Source organism: Pseudochaenichthys georgianus, chromosome 3 (genome assembly GCF_902827115.2).
Source record: "Pseudochaenichthys georgianus chromosome 3, fPseGeo1.2, whole genome shotgun sequence".
NCBI lineage: Eukaryota > Metazoa > Chordata > Actinopteri > Perciformes > Channichthyidae > Pseudochaenichthys > Pseudochaenichthys georgianus.
In genome coordinates, this window is record NC_047505.1 from 27,626,193 (window position 1) to 27,642,748 (window position 16,556).

General features: G+C 44.7%; 1 protein-coding gene across 1 annotated transcript; it reads right to left on the reverse strand.

Moving 5' to 3' along the window:
• Positions 1 to 5,599: 5,599 nt before the first annotated feature.
• On the reverse strand, positions 5,600 to 12,202 carry LOC117465825 (E3 ubiquitin-protein ligase MARCHF7-like). Its single transcript, XM_034108866.2, has 10 exons — positions 11,839 to 12,202; positions 10,627 to 10,773; positions 10,342 to 10,513; positions 9,693 to 9,863; positions 8,461 to 9,616; positions 7,723 to 7,892; positions 7,535 to 7,638; positions 7,280 to 7,384; positions 6,411 to 6,459; positions 5,600 to 6,249 (listed from the first exon to the last, which is right to left on the reverse strand). The coding sequence occupies exons 1-10, from the start codon at positions 12,019 to 12,021 to the stop codon at positions 6,161 to 6,163; spliced, it is 2,346 nt and encodes a 781-aa protein (XP_033964757.1). The 5' UTR covers positions 12,022 to 12,202; the 3' UTR covers positions 5,600 to 6,160.
• Between the last annotated feature and the right edge of the window lie 4,354 nt (positions 12,203 to 16,556).

Sequence of the window (16,556 nt, forward strand, 5' to 3'; positions counted from 1 at the left end):
AGCTGACAGCCGCGGTAAAACTCGAGCGATTAGAGGATGCGAATATTGGGTAGTCTACCATAGTATTTACATGGAGATAAGCCCCTTAAATATATGTATATATAAATATATATATTTATATATAAATATATTTATAAATATATTTATATATAAATATATATATTTATATATAAATATATTTATAAATATATTTATATAAATATATATATATTTGGCCTCAACTAATATACAGTCACTTATTTCCTGCTATTGCTCTGTATGATTATTATTACCTTTTGTTTTGTTACTTCCCATTGTAAACGTCCTTGGGTTTCGTGAAAGGCGCTATATAAATTGAAATTATTATTATTATTATATAAGTGCTCTGTTAGCAGTTCTTTGTTAGTAATTCTATCGCTCGAAGTGGAGTCGAAAGAGATGAGTTTTCAGTCTGCGCCGGAAGGTGTGTAAGCTATCTGCTGTCCTGATGTCAATGGGGAGCTCATTCCACCATTTGAGCCAGGATAGCAAACCCACGTGTTTTTGCTGATGGGAACTTGGGTCCCCCTCGCAGCGAGGGTGCAGCGAGTCGTTTGGCTGATGCAGAGCGTAGAGCACGCGCTGGGGTGTACAATTTAACCATGTCCTGGATGTAGGAAGGGCCAGATCCATTTGCAGCATGGTACGCAAGTACCAGTGTTTTGAAGTGAATTCTAGCAGTTACCGGAAGCCAATGAAGGGAGCGGAGGAGCGGCGTGGTGTGGGAAAATTTAGGAAGGTTGAAGACCAGACGAGTCGCTGCATTCTGGATGAGCTGCAGAGGTCGGATGACACATGCAGGTAGACCAGCCAGGAGGGAGTTGCAGTAGTCTAGGCGTGAGGTGACGAAAGCCTGGACCAGAAGCTGGGTCGCTTTCTGGGTCAGCTGGGGACGCATCTTCCTGATGTTGTAGAGCGTGTATCTGCAGCAACGGGTTGTAGCAGCGATGTTTGCAGTAAACGACAGGTTGTTATCTAGGATCACACCCAGATTCCTTGCAGTCTGAGTCGGGGAAACAACAGAGGTGCCGATGTTGATAGTCAGGTCAAGAGTGGGACAATCTTTTCCCGGAAGGAAAAGCAGTTCAGTTTTGTCAAGGTTGAGCTTGAGGTGATGAGCGGACATCCACTGAGAGATGTCAGCTAAACAAGCAGAGATGCGTGCGACGACTTGGGTCTCTGAGCTGGGAAATGACAGAATTAATTGGGTGTCGTCAGCGTAGCAGTGGTATGAAAGACCATGCGGGCTAATGACAGATCCGAGCGAGTTTGTGTACAGGGAGAAGAGGAGGGGACCAAGAACAGAGCCCTGAGGGACCCCTGTAGTTAATTGACAAGGGTCGGACTCGGATCCTCTCCAAGTTACCCTGTAGGTACGGTCTTTGAGGTATGAGGTGAGGAGGGAAAGTGCAGAGCCTGAAACTCCGAAGGAGGATCTGATGGTTCACCGTGTCGAATGCAGCTGACAGGTCCAACAGGATGATGACAGAGGAGAGGGATGCTGATTTGGCAGTGTGCAGTTCATCAGTGACAGCAATGAGAGCAGTTTCTGTGGAGTGGCCTGCCTTGAAACCAGACTGGTGCGGATCCAGAAGGTTGTTCTGATGGAGATAACAGGAGAGTTGTTTAAAGACAGCACGTTCAAGTGTTTTAGACAGGAACGGGAGGAGAGAGACATGCCTGTAGTTTATAACATCAGACGGGTTGAGAGTGGGTTTCTTTAGGAGAGGGTTTACTCTTGCCTCCTTGAGACTGTTTGGAAAGTGACCAGAAGTTAGAGAAGTGTTGATGAAATGGGTGAGAAAAGGTAGAATATCAGGAACGATAGTCTGAAGGAGGTTTGAAGGGATAGGGTCCAGAGGACAGGTGGTAGGGCGGGCAGAGGTAATGAGGGTAAGAACCTCACTTGGCGAGAGAGGGGAAAAGGAGGTTAGTGTGCGGGTGGAAGGAGGGTCTGGTGACCCATCGGTCAGAAAAAGAAGAGCGAATATCATCAACTTTTTTTTCAAAGTGGTTAACAAAGTCGCTTGACAGAAGGGAGGAGGGGGAAGGGGCTTTGGGAGGGTCCAAGAGGGTGGAGAAGATGGAAAATAGTTTTTTAGGATTGGAATAGGAAGATTGGATCTTATCTTGAAAGAAAGTGGTTTTTGCCTGAGAGATCGAAGCAGAGAAAGAGGAGAGGAGAGTCTGATAGGTTAGGAGGTCGTCGCGGTGTTTGGATTTCCACCATTTCCGCTCTGCTGCCCTAAGGACGGTTCTATTAGCACGCAGTGCGTCATTTAGCCAGGGAGCAGGAGGGGACTGACGAGCCTGCCGAGATGTGAGAGGACAGAAAGAGTCCAGAGAGGATGAGAGAGTAGAGAGTTGAGTTTCCGCAGCAGAGTTTGGAGGCAGGAGTTGGAACGAGTCAGAGGAAGGGAGGGCTGAGAGCACCGATGAGGCAAAGGTAGAGGGGGAGAGGGAACGGAGGTTACGGCGGACAGGTGCAGGATGAGAAGAGATTAGTTTGTTATGTTTGGAAAGGGGTAGAGAGAATTAAATGAAGAAGTGATCGGATGTGTGGAGCGGGTTTACAGAGAGGTTAGAAGTAGCGCAGTTCCTTGAGAATATGAGATCAAGGACATTGCCAGCTTTATGAGTTGGTGGGGACGGAGACAGTGAGAAAGCAAAGGCGGTTAACAGAGATGCTAGTTCGTCTATCTTCCCCGTCTGGAGGTTGAAGTCTCCAAGGAGTACAGCGGGAGGGCCAGTTTCAGGGATGTGTGAGAGGAGATTATCTAATTCCTCCAAGAAGTCCCCCAAGACACCTGGTGGACAGTAGAGAACAACAATGGTTAATTGTATAGGATGGGTTACTGTGACGGCATGGAATTCAAAGGTGGAAGGAGTGAAGTTAGGTAGCTTGAAGAGGGAAAAGCTCCATTTGGGAGAGAGCAGGAGACCAGTGCCACCTCCTCTGCCAGTGGGTCTGGGTGTATGGGAGAAGGAATATGCTGTGGAGAGAGCTGCTGGGGTGGATGTGTTGAATGGAGTAATCCAAGTCTCAGTGAGAGCAAGGAAATCCAGAGTTTGCAGGGAAGCGTAGCCAGAGATGAAGTCAGCTTTAGGAACAGCTGACTGGCAGTTCCACAGGCCGCCTGAAACTAGATGTTGGATGTCAGTGGAGCACGTGGGATAGACGAGAGCAGGCCGGTTATAGCGATTAGGCGATACACGGGGCCAGTGATAATTGCGAGAAGACACATGAACAGGAATGGAGAAAATACACATGATTATAGCATGAGGGGCTAGAAAGCTAAAGAAAAGAAAAATAAGACACCAGCAATACTTAGCTCAATCAGAGTAGGATTTGCCTCCTCTTTGCCACCCTCGTGACTCCCGCAGGACTCCAATGTCTTTGTCGGTCTTACTCCCGCAGGACTCCAATGTCTTTGTCGGTCTTCGGCTGTCTGACGCTGAAGCTGACGCTCAAAGAAAGAGCTACCTAAATGGACACCTGATTGCTGAGTTCTCACAGCTGTGGTGCGACACCCCTCTAATTAGTTAACTCGGCTGAACAAAACGTGATCCCTCTCTTAAAGGGGAAAGGAAACACCAATTACAGTTATAATATTCCGGTAGTTTATTCATTTTACAATGGATATTGATCGTAATATTTATTGTAATATCATGAAAATTAATTATCCGCCGGCCGGGTGGGGAATTCCGGGACCAGGCCGCCGCCATTAGGGGAGTCCCAAATGGTGACGTCACTGGCTGTGTTTTCGCTCCACCAGAAGTCAACACAACGTAGCAGATATGGCAGCGATGGAGGAATTTTGCAATGAGATCGACGTTTTGAACGATGAATTTGACTATTCGTCGGGAGATGACATTGATGTGGAAGCATCTACAGTTACCAGGCATCCCATGGCCAATGCTTATGAACCGATTCGGTCGAATAGAGTGGCATACGATCCGGAATAAAAAAATTTAAAAAACACAATGCTAACAGTGAGCCTCTGAATTAGCCCCGAGCGAAAATGCTAACCTATTACTGCACCGAAAATCACTCCTAGCTCCCTTATTACTTATCCTAGCCGCACATCCAACACATAGTTTATGATCGCAAGGAGACACAGAATCTAACGGTGCCCACCTCAACACTGAAAGATACAAACTCGCGAGGTTATCCACAAAAACGTACATCAAAACAAGTGGCGCTAGGTACTAACATACGCCAGGCTAACGGCTTACCTTCCTCATTGTCTGGTCTAAACTGGTCTTCAATGGCATAAAAACGATGATGTAGTTAATCCATAGGTTAATATCCAATGGGGCTGTGTCCCCTTTGAAATGTTCTGATAATCTATAAGCAATACAACTGCAATTCCGTTATCTGCTGTCCGCTCTGTGCTCCGTGCGCTCTGGGTCCTGCAATACCATCCATCAATAGCAATACTAGCCTTTTTAGGGCTGTTTTCGACAGATGAGCGTGTGTATGCCAGTTTAATTAGTTGAGCTATAGAACACCCCCAATTCTCTATTGTACGTCATAATAATAGCTACCATTTAGTTTGGACGCGATTGCGTTAATTAATAAGGTCACACTGTGTCAGTAAATACATGTGTGAGCTAGTAATCTGGTAGTGCTGCAATATTTACCTCTCTCTCGGCAGCTGAAGCAACTCGTTTGGTGGCTCGAACTTCACGTTTGTTGACACCGTCATTGTCTTGCACGGCCGACGTGCTGGGACGGTCGGTGTTCCCGACTGCATACGTTGAGAAATCGAATATTGTGGGAACAGATCCTAGCTTCAAATCCAATGTTTTGTATTGAACCAGGCATCCAGACTGGACTTTGAGCAGCTTCTCATCCTTTAGTGGCAGCCTATGGAAATGTACTTCTTCCTTCTTTGTATAAAATCCATTTGTGCAGCCTGGGGCAATACAATAAACTCCTGACGACGACCGTTTTCTTGTAATGTAAACTACTGGTGCATTGCACGCCATGTTGTTTGTTATTGAGCTTTGGCCCAGGAAGCCGTACCCACTCAGTGACGTCACTGGAAAAGTCCCGGAGCAATGGAAGCGCCCATGGTCATTAGGCACGTATTTCAAAAAGTAAATTCGCGTATCTCGATCGTTTACATTGGAAATAGACTAGATAAATACATTTCCTAATGGTAATATTGTCGCATGGAAAGCAGTTTGAAAAGTGTTTCCATTTCCCTTTAAATGTGTGTCAACCACAGACCTTATTTCGAGCTATTTTCCAAAATCCTACGGAGAATTTGCATTGGTTTTTCACGAAGGAACCGGAAGAAGTTTACTTCCGGATTTTACGACGCGTCACTGCGGTTCTCTATTGCCGACACGGAAGCCCTGTCTGCTCCTCAACAATGGAAATGGAATTATGATCAGTAGAAATGGCCATGACATGGGACCTTTAATATCAAAAACATTGAACTACAAGTATAAAAATGAGTTTTCAGTCCTCTACAGATATGTATTAATAATAAGCACCTCAATATCCATGTTGTGCCAGCAACATTTATAGACAACAGTCCGTTTATGATAATAAAGAGAAACTAAACATAAATGGCAGTTTGCATTAAATCTTTATTTCCAAAATTGAACTACATTTGTACATACAGAAAGCATTTCAAACACTGACGCAACAATGATTACATTTATTTGCATGGGGTTAAGTTCTTCTTTTTCTTCAACCATATTCTCAGAGGAAAACAGACAATAAAAGGAAAAATCACCACTTTTTATATTTTCTCGCAAAAGTTGTCATCACAACAACATCAGACCGACACGTGTCACCGCTGTCCATCTGTGCTTTTCCATTCACACATTAAAGCACTTGTGGCATTAGGGTTGAAAAGAAATGGCATTTTATGTAATTACAATTGAATAAAGTGCACTCATAAACAGAAATACAGTGGTGTCAACCAAAAATATTTATCAAGTTTGCATATCTGCAAAAGCCACCTGCAACAAAGGCGAGGCATCTTCTGAGCACTTGGCCTTCCTCGCTGCCGATGCATTTCAGATGAACATAACAAATTCAAAGCATGTGTGAAAACTGGGTGAACTACCATATGGCAGGGAGTGCCCCACTTCTTTTTTTACCCTCAATCCACCACTCACATAATTAGTACTCCTCTTCAAGACCGTCGTCCAGGTCAGAAAACTCAATAGACGGTCTGTTGTCTCGCAGCTCCTCGTCACTTTCCCCAGGAACTGAAATTCAGACACATCAAGTCAAAATCTGTCGTCACACAATAATAAGGATAAACAAAGTAAATCATTGACAGTATGCTACAGCCTTGATGACTATTACAAACGGAATCTCACTTTTCAACAAACAATAAGCATAGAAGAGAAATGATTGATCCACATACTTTCAAGATTGTCCATGTGTTCATGAAGGATTCTCACCAGGCTGAATAACTGGGTGAGAGAAGGAAGCAGTTTCTATTTTCAAGATTTGTATTCCACTTCAATTCATTATTTAAACATTTTCCAATTGTGTATAAAACCATTGACCTCAGCATCTGTGTTCAATGTGTAAGAAGCTACAGTATGTAGTATACATTAGCCTTAAGCTGATTGGGAATCAGATCGTAATTAAACACTGCATTTTTCTTAATCTTATATTAAGGCAGTTTTGACTTTACTATAAGCACTTGAATGTAGTAAACATTTTCTGTAGAATCTGCGCCCGGCTGTTTATTCAGGGATGTGTGTTGGAGCGCAGTCAATAAGCGTGAGCAACTTTTTAAAATCCTTTATTAAACCATTTCTCATGATTTTACACTCTGCATCTAATTTCTATACATGCCCTTTTATCACAACGCTGTTCTATGTGTATTGATCGTAATGGACATGATTTGGATTGTAATATTAAAGAAAACATTATAACTGAACATGACGCTATGTAGCTATTTAATAATGTTTTTGTAAATAAAATGTTCACACACACTTTTAAAAATTGCGTTTCTTTAACTGTATTGCTTGAAAAAGGTTTATAGGTTTGATTATTTTATAGCTCAGTCTGAAGATAAGCTGAGCTCAAGATTATTAATAAAACCTCCAAGATGAAAACAGAAAGGATTCCCAACCCTGGTTTAGACGGACTAAAAGATCCCTGTACACTGGGATGAAGTCTGAAGAGGTTCTTCCAGACAACGATATGATCAACTGTAGTGACGCACTAGCTAGTGAACTATTGGAGGATCTAGTAAGTGTGTGAGTTTGTGTGTGTTCTCACCCCAGCTGCATCGACAGCTCCCAGCACATCAGAGAACCTCTGCTCACAGAAATGCAGCAGCACCACCAGGTAGAGGCCGCTGCTGATGAACTCATCATATTCTGACTGTGAAGCAAGGAGAATAGCTTTCAGTAAACTCTTGTTTTATATACCATCAATTTACTCTCATTTTGCGGGTTTTACTTCAATAGAAATGTATTGTTTGCGGTAAATTGTGAAATTCAAATCTCCACAGGAAGTAAAACGGTGACTCACCTGCACATGTGTCTTGTATAACTCCTGAATGTCGAAGTTGTCAATGTTCAAACGCAGCTTCTCCTTGCAGAGCTCACAGGTTGCAATGGCCTCCAGGTTTGTGCCTAACAGAAACAGAAACATGTCAGCTTTGTTGACAAGACGTAGATTTGGTTAAAGCTGCAGCGGAGTGAGGGGTTGGTATTTACCGGAGCCAATTTTGGAGCGGAGCCACCTCTTGATGCAGTCCTGATGGACGAACTGCAGACTGCCGATGCAGCGGCAGGGCTGGATCAGGGGGTTGGTGGCTGCCTCCTCCCCCATCTGGCAGATTCGGCACAGGTCGCCTTCCTCATCGTCAGACTCCTCCAGCAGCAGTCTGTCGCAGGAAGGGGATTAGTACTTCTGATGATACAGTAACTATTACATACATCCATTTTCTTTGTACCGTTTCCGTTCTGATTTGATGTAAAGGGTCTTTGAGCATTAGGAAAAGCGCTAGAAAAATCCCATGTTTTATTATTATATAAAAAACATTTACTTTCAAAAAGTACAGTAACTAAATTACTGAATATGTACATTTTAAAAAACACATTGATGTTTTTGGGATAATAGTTTTCTGTTGTCTTAGAGATGGAAACACAGTACTAATGTATCATTGGTCCAAGACTGTTTTGCCTAGCTTGAGAAGCTACGGAATATCCGACAAACTAAGGAGATTTAAAGCCCAGAGTCTGCAAAATGGACTTAAATGTTCCGCAAATTTGGAAAAAGAAAAAAGGGCCTGATAAAGCAGTATCACTGTAATTAAAATACAAAACAAACCTATATTCATATCATCCAGCTCTTAGTAAGACAGCAGTTAGCCACAGTGACATATGACAACTGAAATACCTATTCTAAGTGGACAAGATGAAATGCGTATGAGTTAGATAGTACTCCATTACCTCTCCTTGATCTTTCGCAGCTTCTCCTGATCCGCGGTGGGTTTCTCCCTCTGGCTCTCAGCTCCCAGAGCTACCATATGAGACGAGATGTTGTCGTACGCTCTGCGGTGTAGCGGAACATCGACTGCCGTGTCCTCGAGTTCAGGTAACGTTTCACCCTGGAGTCTGCAGGGACGACCTGCATTAAAGGCCTCCAAACCAACTGCTCCTTCATCCTCTTCGTCATCTTCATCCTCCTCGTCATCTTCATCCTCCTCGTCATCTTCATCTTCCTGTGTTACTTTGTGCTCAAGATTGTCCCACCTTCTCAGTAGGTGCTGCGGACGGCTGTAGCCTTCTTCAGAGCCGGCAGCAGAGTGAGCATTTTGCCCCAGAGTATGTCTCCTAAGGCGGGAGATGAGGGGAGGGCAGCGGCTGCGGAGGGAGGAGGAGAGCCAGGAGTAACTGCTGCCTCCCCCCCCGCTGCTGCTGGTGTTACTACTGCCCACACCAGGCTCTCTCCACTGCGTCGTTCTGGACGGAGCCTGTGCGCTGCGATCGTTGTTTTCCTGGATCGGGGCGAGGTCTGCTCTGCGGTTTCTCCCCAAGCCCCCCTCTGAGCCTCCAGCTGCAGGCTCCACACTGGACACCCTGGGCCCCTCCTCACTGTCCACAGACTCTCCACCTGTGGACGGGCTGTCATCGTCGAGTGAGCGGACACTGGAGGAACCGCTGGAAGAGTCCTGGCTGGAGCGGCGTGAAAAGAGGCGGGACAGAAGGCGTCGGGTGGAGCTGCGGCTGTCTGACTCAACACCTTCAGGGGCCGGTCTGGCAGGGAGCGGGGCCGTCCTGGCAGGGAGCGGGGCCTCTTGTCTGGGCAGGTGGGTCGTGAACCTGGAGGTGTGTGAGGAGGTGGAGTTCGAGGAGGGGACAGGGTTTCTCGTTGGTTCTTGAGATGAGCGGAGGGTGGATGAGCTGCTCAAGAAGCGGGAAGGGGTTCTGGTGCTTTCGCGCAACAGAGGGGAAGATCGGTAGGGGGAGGAAGCTGAGAGGTGGCTATTCAGGGTGCTTTCTCGAGCTGAGGAGGAGTAGGAGGAGGAAGAGAAGGAGGGGGTGTAGGTAGACTCTTTAGGCCGAGCTCCCTGCGCATATGTAGAGCTCATCCTGTCCGTTTGATCTGAAATGAGGGAAGAGAAGTGTGAGTATATGTCACAAAACATTTGGAGGTTGTGAACATCACAACATGTGCCTACATGATGAGGAAGTCAATCCAGAGGTCCTGTTCCTTCTTTCCGCCAAATTTGAGAGAACGGGGTCATTCTTGGTCTCTCGCTCTCTCCTGGACAAGGGATTGGAGGAGGAAGACCGTGAGAGTAAACGGCACGAGCTCCACGATGAATCATAAGTGTCCTTCTCTAATGTACCTGCCGGGAAAAGAAGAGACAAGCTGTTTAGAAGTCTGCCGAGTTCATTTCAAATCACTCTTGTTGGGAGTTATCAGAATTATAATATTTGAATCCAGAAATGGCAAGGTCTCACTGTAATGGTATTGAGTTTGTAAATAGCTGCTACAACCTAATCCTAGAGTTGAAATGACAACAAACTCAAGCAGCATCTCGTCCCAAAGGTAAGGTAATTAAAAAGGATGTGTCCCCGTTTCATAAACGACTAATATCATCAATATAAAATGTACTGCGTCTGCTTTGTAGCAAATTAACAACAAATGCCACCAGTAGCACTTGAGTTAAGAGCCAGATCATTTCAGAACCAACAAATAGGATTTATTATAGTTTTCCAAATGTTCTTTTACCCACTTAATAACCTGTGTAAGGATAAGGCAACAGCAACTCGGGGTACATTATGGTAACAGCGTTTCTCATGACCTTCTCTAGTATCATGTACCTCTGCCACTGCTGAGCCCAGTGCTGGAATAAGTGGATCCTGTAACGGAGGTGTTGGGAGTTCTCGTGTACAGTCCTCTGTTGCTGTACGACAGTTTTGCCCTTTTAGAATCGCCATCATCAGTGACGTTCAACAGACTGGAGCGCATCCCCAACCTGGGCTCAGGATCAGTCTGGGGAAAAGCAGGCAGACATTTCAAATGTGTTTGATTCAACAATATTCCTATAAACTCAAATGTTTTCGAAAACATGTAACCCAGACTGTATTTTGCCACAGCTTCAGTACCAGTTTGCTCCTGCTGCTGAGAGAGGATTCAGCCCAGGGGCGCTCATAAGATCTGCTGGAGGACGTCAGGGAGGAGGGTAACTTCCAGCTGCTGGAGCGACTGTCAGAGCTGCTGTAGTCTCTGGAGGAGCTCAGGAGACGAGAACTCTTTAAAAGGAGAGAAAGTAAAACATGTAGCATTAGTAGGTACTCACACATGGAATACAAAAAAGGGTTAACTTCTCTTGTACTTTAGTAGTTGCTATGGAACACCATTCTGATTGTTAACTTGTAAAATTGCTTCTCATCGCATCTTGTAAACGTTTCACAGCAAAGGTTGAGAAAGAAGACGACTGCAAACTGATGCTAACCTGGACGCAGGAATTAGGGTTTTAATCATTCAGAAGATTGGCTTTTGAAATGTTCAATGAGGAAGGATATGTATTCCACAGTTTGGTGTGCTGGCAAGAAACACTGAATGTAAAAATGGCCGCTTGTTTCCAGGAAAAGCCTTGAAGGATTACTTCATAATCCTGCAACTGCAGAACATCAAAGAGCAAGGATTATTTTATTATTATTCTGGCTAATTTTCAATTAGTCATATAGTACAGCCTGAGACAAAAAGGAAACGAGAGGGGGTGACATGCTGATCGGACAGTGAGCGGTTGGCTGGGTCTTAGCAACTAGCTTAGAATATTCTAGAAAGAGCAGGAACTAGACCGGGCCCAGGCCAACAGTAACACTATCTTTTGAGATGGGCCTTGACGAGCAGCAGGACTAAAATACTCACAACGTGTGCCAAGGAATCTAGGGTGCCCTATAAATAGACCTCCAAAGGGTCTGCTGTTACACCTCTGAGATGCTGTATAGCTGCTGCAACATGTTCCTGAGGGAACCTGTGAGAAAAGAGCTTACTCTTACACCCCCTCTCTCTGGAATACACGTGAAAGGTAGACTCAAACCCTAAGCAAAACACAGATACAGCAGGATGTCGCAGACCCATGCCCAGTATAAAGCTGTTGTCTACAATGACAGCTGAAAGGCCAACTCTTAATAAGCATACCGTGAATATGATAAGAAACTAGAAGCCACATTTACAGGTTGTGTAGTCCATATTCAATTATATATTCTGTATGTAAATGTTATGAGGTGGGTGTGCATTGTGTATGAAACTACAATGCATGGTTCCATTATAATAATAATAATAATAATAATAATGTGCAGTCAGCCTACCTGGTGGTCAAGGTCTGTCTTGTAAGACGATGAGGCTCTTGGAAGGCGGTCATTATTGAGCACAGAGTCCCTACTGTACAACCTGCTGGAGGACAGTGATGAGGAGGAGACAGTTGGACTCGATGTGTAGGACGACCTTGAGCTGGGCAGACAGAAAGGAAGTCTGCGAGACCTGGAGTCCATCACTGATTGCCTGTCGTGATATAAACATGAGAAACCCACAGGTTATATCACACGGTTAGTTGAGGTGAGCTGGAAGGAAGCAGAAACCTATTCATAAATGCATCTTTTACTCCACACCCAATCGCGAGACAGGGCAATGACGTTAATACCTTGCAGCATTGCTTTTTTAAATGGCCTGCTGCAACCTCTTGAATTGGCTAGTAAAAAAAGGGTGAAGGGGCGGTATATGAGCATGTTTGTTGATGGAGCGCACATGACAGTGTGTCTGTAACAGTAAAGTTGCCATCATGCTGCTTCCTGGACTTGGCATCAAAGCCACAGTGCCTATCTTTGGGGCTATGAACTCTGTCACATGAACATGACACTTTCATGGAGCAAGCAGTAGCACTCTGAGCTCTGACTCTCAGCAAGCAAGGTGCACTATAACAGCTATGAGATACTGAGATCATTTATTATTAAGCTGTAAACTCCAATACACATTAAAAGGTGGGGTAGGTAATTTTGGAGAAACCACTTCCGAGTGCGCTAGAATTTGAAAATACACAGCTGGAAAAAGTCTTCCACTTCCTTACAGAGCCCCTCCTTCAACACACACGAACGCGCACATGACCAATGAGGGCACGAGATAAGTTTGTGCACAGATGGAAGGCTGGCAGGCAGGTAGGCCATCCAGTTATTTTAGCTGGGCCGGCTAAAATGATTGGTCGTGCTTTTTACAGTACTACGGCTTCCACAGATGAAATTGTGTATCTCACATTTCTGCTTGTGGATCGTCTTTTTACACACACGGAATTTTGAGACATATTTTCCGCCGGTCTCGGCTAAAATCTTCTCGTGTCACTCGGTTATTTTTCGGAAACCACGCTGATGACGACATTTCCGCATGATTTCAAAGTATGAGCATGATGGTTTGTTTAATGCTCTGTTTTTTATTATAATGAGCAGCGGAATGTTAGATGCATTCTTTATCACCATCATCATCATGTTATAGTGATAGTTTGTGTTTATTGGTTCAATACAGCATATATTGAGTACTTTCGTTGATGTTGAAGTACAGGCTATACACCACTTTCGGATCCCGGGGGGAGCAGCTGGCAGCCCAGAGATAACTCTTTCTTCATTGTTTGTTGTGTATTCAGTCAAGCGGGTCAAAGTTACAATGTAAAGTCCTGTGCTCTGCAGGTGCCGGTAAAGAGCAATACAATGACAAAACCTTGCCAAACAAAACAACTAGTAGGCTAGTTAGGCAGGTAGGCAGGTAGGCAGACCGGTAGATAGACAGATATAGATAGATTACTTCATTCATCCCAAATTGTGAAAATGTGTGGAAACAAGTATATAAACACAATAACATTAAATACAAATGACAGGAATATATGCATATACAGTAGAAAGGACACGATGAATTTATAACATTTTAATGCAGCCTTACTATGAAGGCTAACTTAAATACGGTGCTTTTCTACAGATACTGCACTGGTAAGGTACATTTAGGCCGATTAATAAGATTGTGAAGTGCTTTGTAACTTCGACCCGCTTGACTGAATACACAACAAACAATGAAGAAAGAGTTTTATCTGGGCTGCTTCATTACATTTAGCTGACGCTTTTATCCAAAGCGCCGTACAATAAGTGAGTTCGACCAACCAAATACAAACTTGAAGAAAACAGAATCATATAAGTACATCAGGTTTCATAGAGCAAAAACATTTCAAGTGCTACTCAACTGGCTTTAGATAAGCCAGTCCTTTATTAGTATAAAAGTGCTTTGTTAATAGTTCTATCGCTCGAAGTGGAGTCGAAAGAGATGAGTTTTCAGTTTGCGCCGGAAGGTGTGTAAACTATCTGCTGTCCTGATGTCAATGGGGAGCTCATTCCACCATTTTGGAGCCAGGATAGCAAACCCACGTGTTTTTGCTGATGGGAACTGGGTCCCCTTCGCAGCGAGGGTGCAGCGAGCCGTTTGGTTGATGCAAAGCGGAGTGCACGTGCTGGGGTGTACGGTTTTAACCATGTCCTGGATGTAGGAAGGGCCAGATCCATTCGCAGCATGGTACGCAAGTACCATTGTCTTGAAGTGGATTCTAGCAGTTACCGGAAGCCAGTGGAGGGAGCGGCGTGTGGTGTGGGAGAATTTAGGAAGGTTGAAGACCAGACGAGCCGCTGCATTCTGGATGAGCTGGCAGAGGTCGGATAGCACATGCAGGTAGACCAGCAAGGAGGGAGTTGCAGTAGTCTAGGCGTGAGCTGACGAGAGCCTGGACCAGAACCTGCGTGGCTTTCTGGGTCAGCTGGGGACGTATCCTGCTGATGTTGTAAAGCGTGTATCTGCAGCAGCGGGTTGTAGCAGCGATGTTTGCAGAGTGAAGGACAGGTTGTTATCTAGGATCACACCCAGATTCCTTGCAGTCTGAGTCGGGGAGGAACAACAGAGGTGCCGATGTTGATAGTCGGTCAAGAGTGGGACAATCTTTCCCGGAAGGAAAAGCAGTTCAGTCTTGTCAAGGTTGAGCTTGAGTGATGAATGAGGGGCTAGAAAGCTAAAGAAAAGAAAAATAAGACACCAGCAATACTTAGCTCAATCAGAGTAGGATTTGCCTCCTCTTTGCCACCCTCGTGACTCCCGCAGGACTCCAATGTCTTTGTCGGTCTTACTCCCGCAGGACTCCAATGTCTTTGTCGGTCTTCGGCTGTCTGACGCTGAAGCTGACGCTCAAAGAAAGAGCTACCTAAATGGACACCTGATTGCTGAGTTCTCACAGCTGTGGTGCGACACCCCTCTAATTAGTTAACTCGGCTGAACAAAACGTGATCCCTCTCTTAAAGGGGAAAGGAAACACCAATTACAGTTATAATATTCCGGTAGTTTATTCATTTTACAATGGATATTGATCGTAATATTTATTGTAATATCATGAAAATTAATTATCCGCCGGCCGGGTGGGGAATTCCGGGACCAGGCCGCCGCCATTAGGGGAGTCCCAAATGGTGACGTCACTGGCTGTGTTTTCGCTCCACCAGAAGTCAACACAACGTAGCAGATATGGCAGCGATGGAGGAATTTTGCAATGAGATCGACGTTTTGAACGATGAATTTGACTATTCGTCGGGAGATGACATTGATGTGGAAGCATCTACAGTTACCAGGCATCCCATGGCCAATGCTTATGAACCGATTCGGTCGAATAGAGTGGCATACGATCCGGAATAAAAAAATTTAAAAAACACAATGCTAACAGTGAGCCTCTGAATTAGCCCCGGAGCGAAAATGCTAACCTATTACTGCACCGAAAATCACTCCTAGCTCCCTTATTACTTATCCTAGCCGCACATCCAACACATAGTTTATGATCGCAAGGAGGACACAGAATCTAACGGTTGCCCACCTCAACACTGAAAGATACAAACTCGCGAGGTTATCCACAAAAACGTACATCAAAACAAGTGGCGCCTAGGTACTAACATACGCCAGGCTAACGGCTTACCTTCCTCATTGTCTGGTCTAAACTGGTCTTCAATGGCATTAAAACGATGATGTAGTTAATCCATAGGTTAATATCCAATGGGGCTGTGTCCCCTTTGAAATGTTCTGATAATCTATAAGCAATACAACTGCAATTCCGTTATCTGCTGTCCGCTCTGTGCTCCGTGCGCTCTGGGTCCTGCAATACCATCCATCAATAGCAATACTAGCCTTTTTAGGGCTGTTTTCGACAGATGAGCGTGTGTATGCCAGTTTAATTAGTTGAGCTATAGAACACCCCCAATTCTCTATTGTACGTCATAATAATAGCTACCATTTAGTTTGGACGCGATTGCGTTAATTAATAAGGTCACACTGTGTCAGTAAATACATGTGTGAGCTAGTAATCTGGTAGTGCTGCAATATTTACCTCTCTCTCGGCAGCTGAAGCAACTCGGTTGGTGGCTCGAACTTCACGTTTGTTGACACCGTCATTGTCTTGCACGGCCGACGTGCTGGGACGGTCGGTGTTCCCGACTGCATACGTTGAGAAATCGAATATTGTGGGAACAGATCCTAGCTTCAAATCCAATGTTTTGTATTGAACCAGGCATCCAGACTGGACTTTGAGCAGCTTCTCATCCTTTAGTGGCAGCCTATGGAATGTACTTCTTCCTTCTTTGTATAAAATCCATTTGTGCAGCCTGGGGCAATACAATAAACTCCTGACGACGACCGGTTTTCTTGTAATGTAAACTAATGGTGCATTGCACGCCATGTTGTTTGTTATTGAGCTTTGGCCCAGGAAGCCGTACCCACTCAGTGACGTCACTGGAAAAGTCCCGGAGCAATGGAAGCGCCCATGGTCATTAGGCACGTATTTCAAAAAGTAAATTCGCGTATCTCGATCGTTTACATTGGAAATAGACTAGATAAATACATTTCCTATGTCGCATGGAAAGCAGTTTGAAAAGTGTTTCCATTTCCCTTTAAATGTGTGTCACCACAGACCTTATTTCGAGCTATTTTCCAAAATCCTACGGAGAATTTGCATTGGTTTTTCACGAAGGAA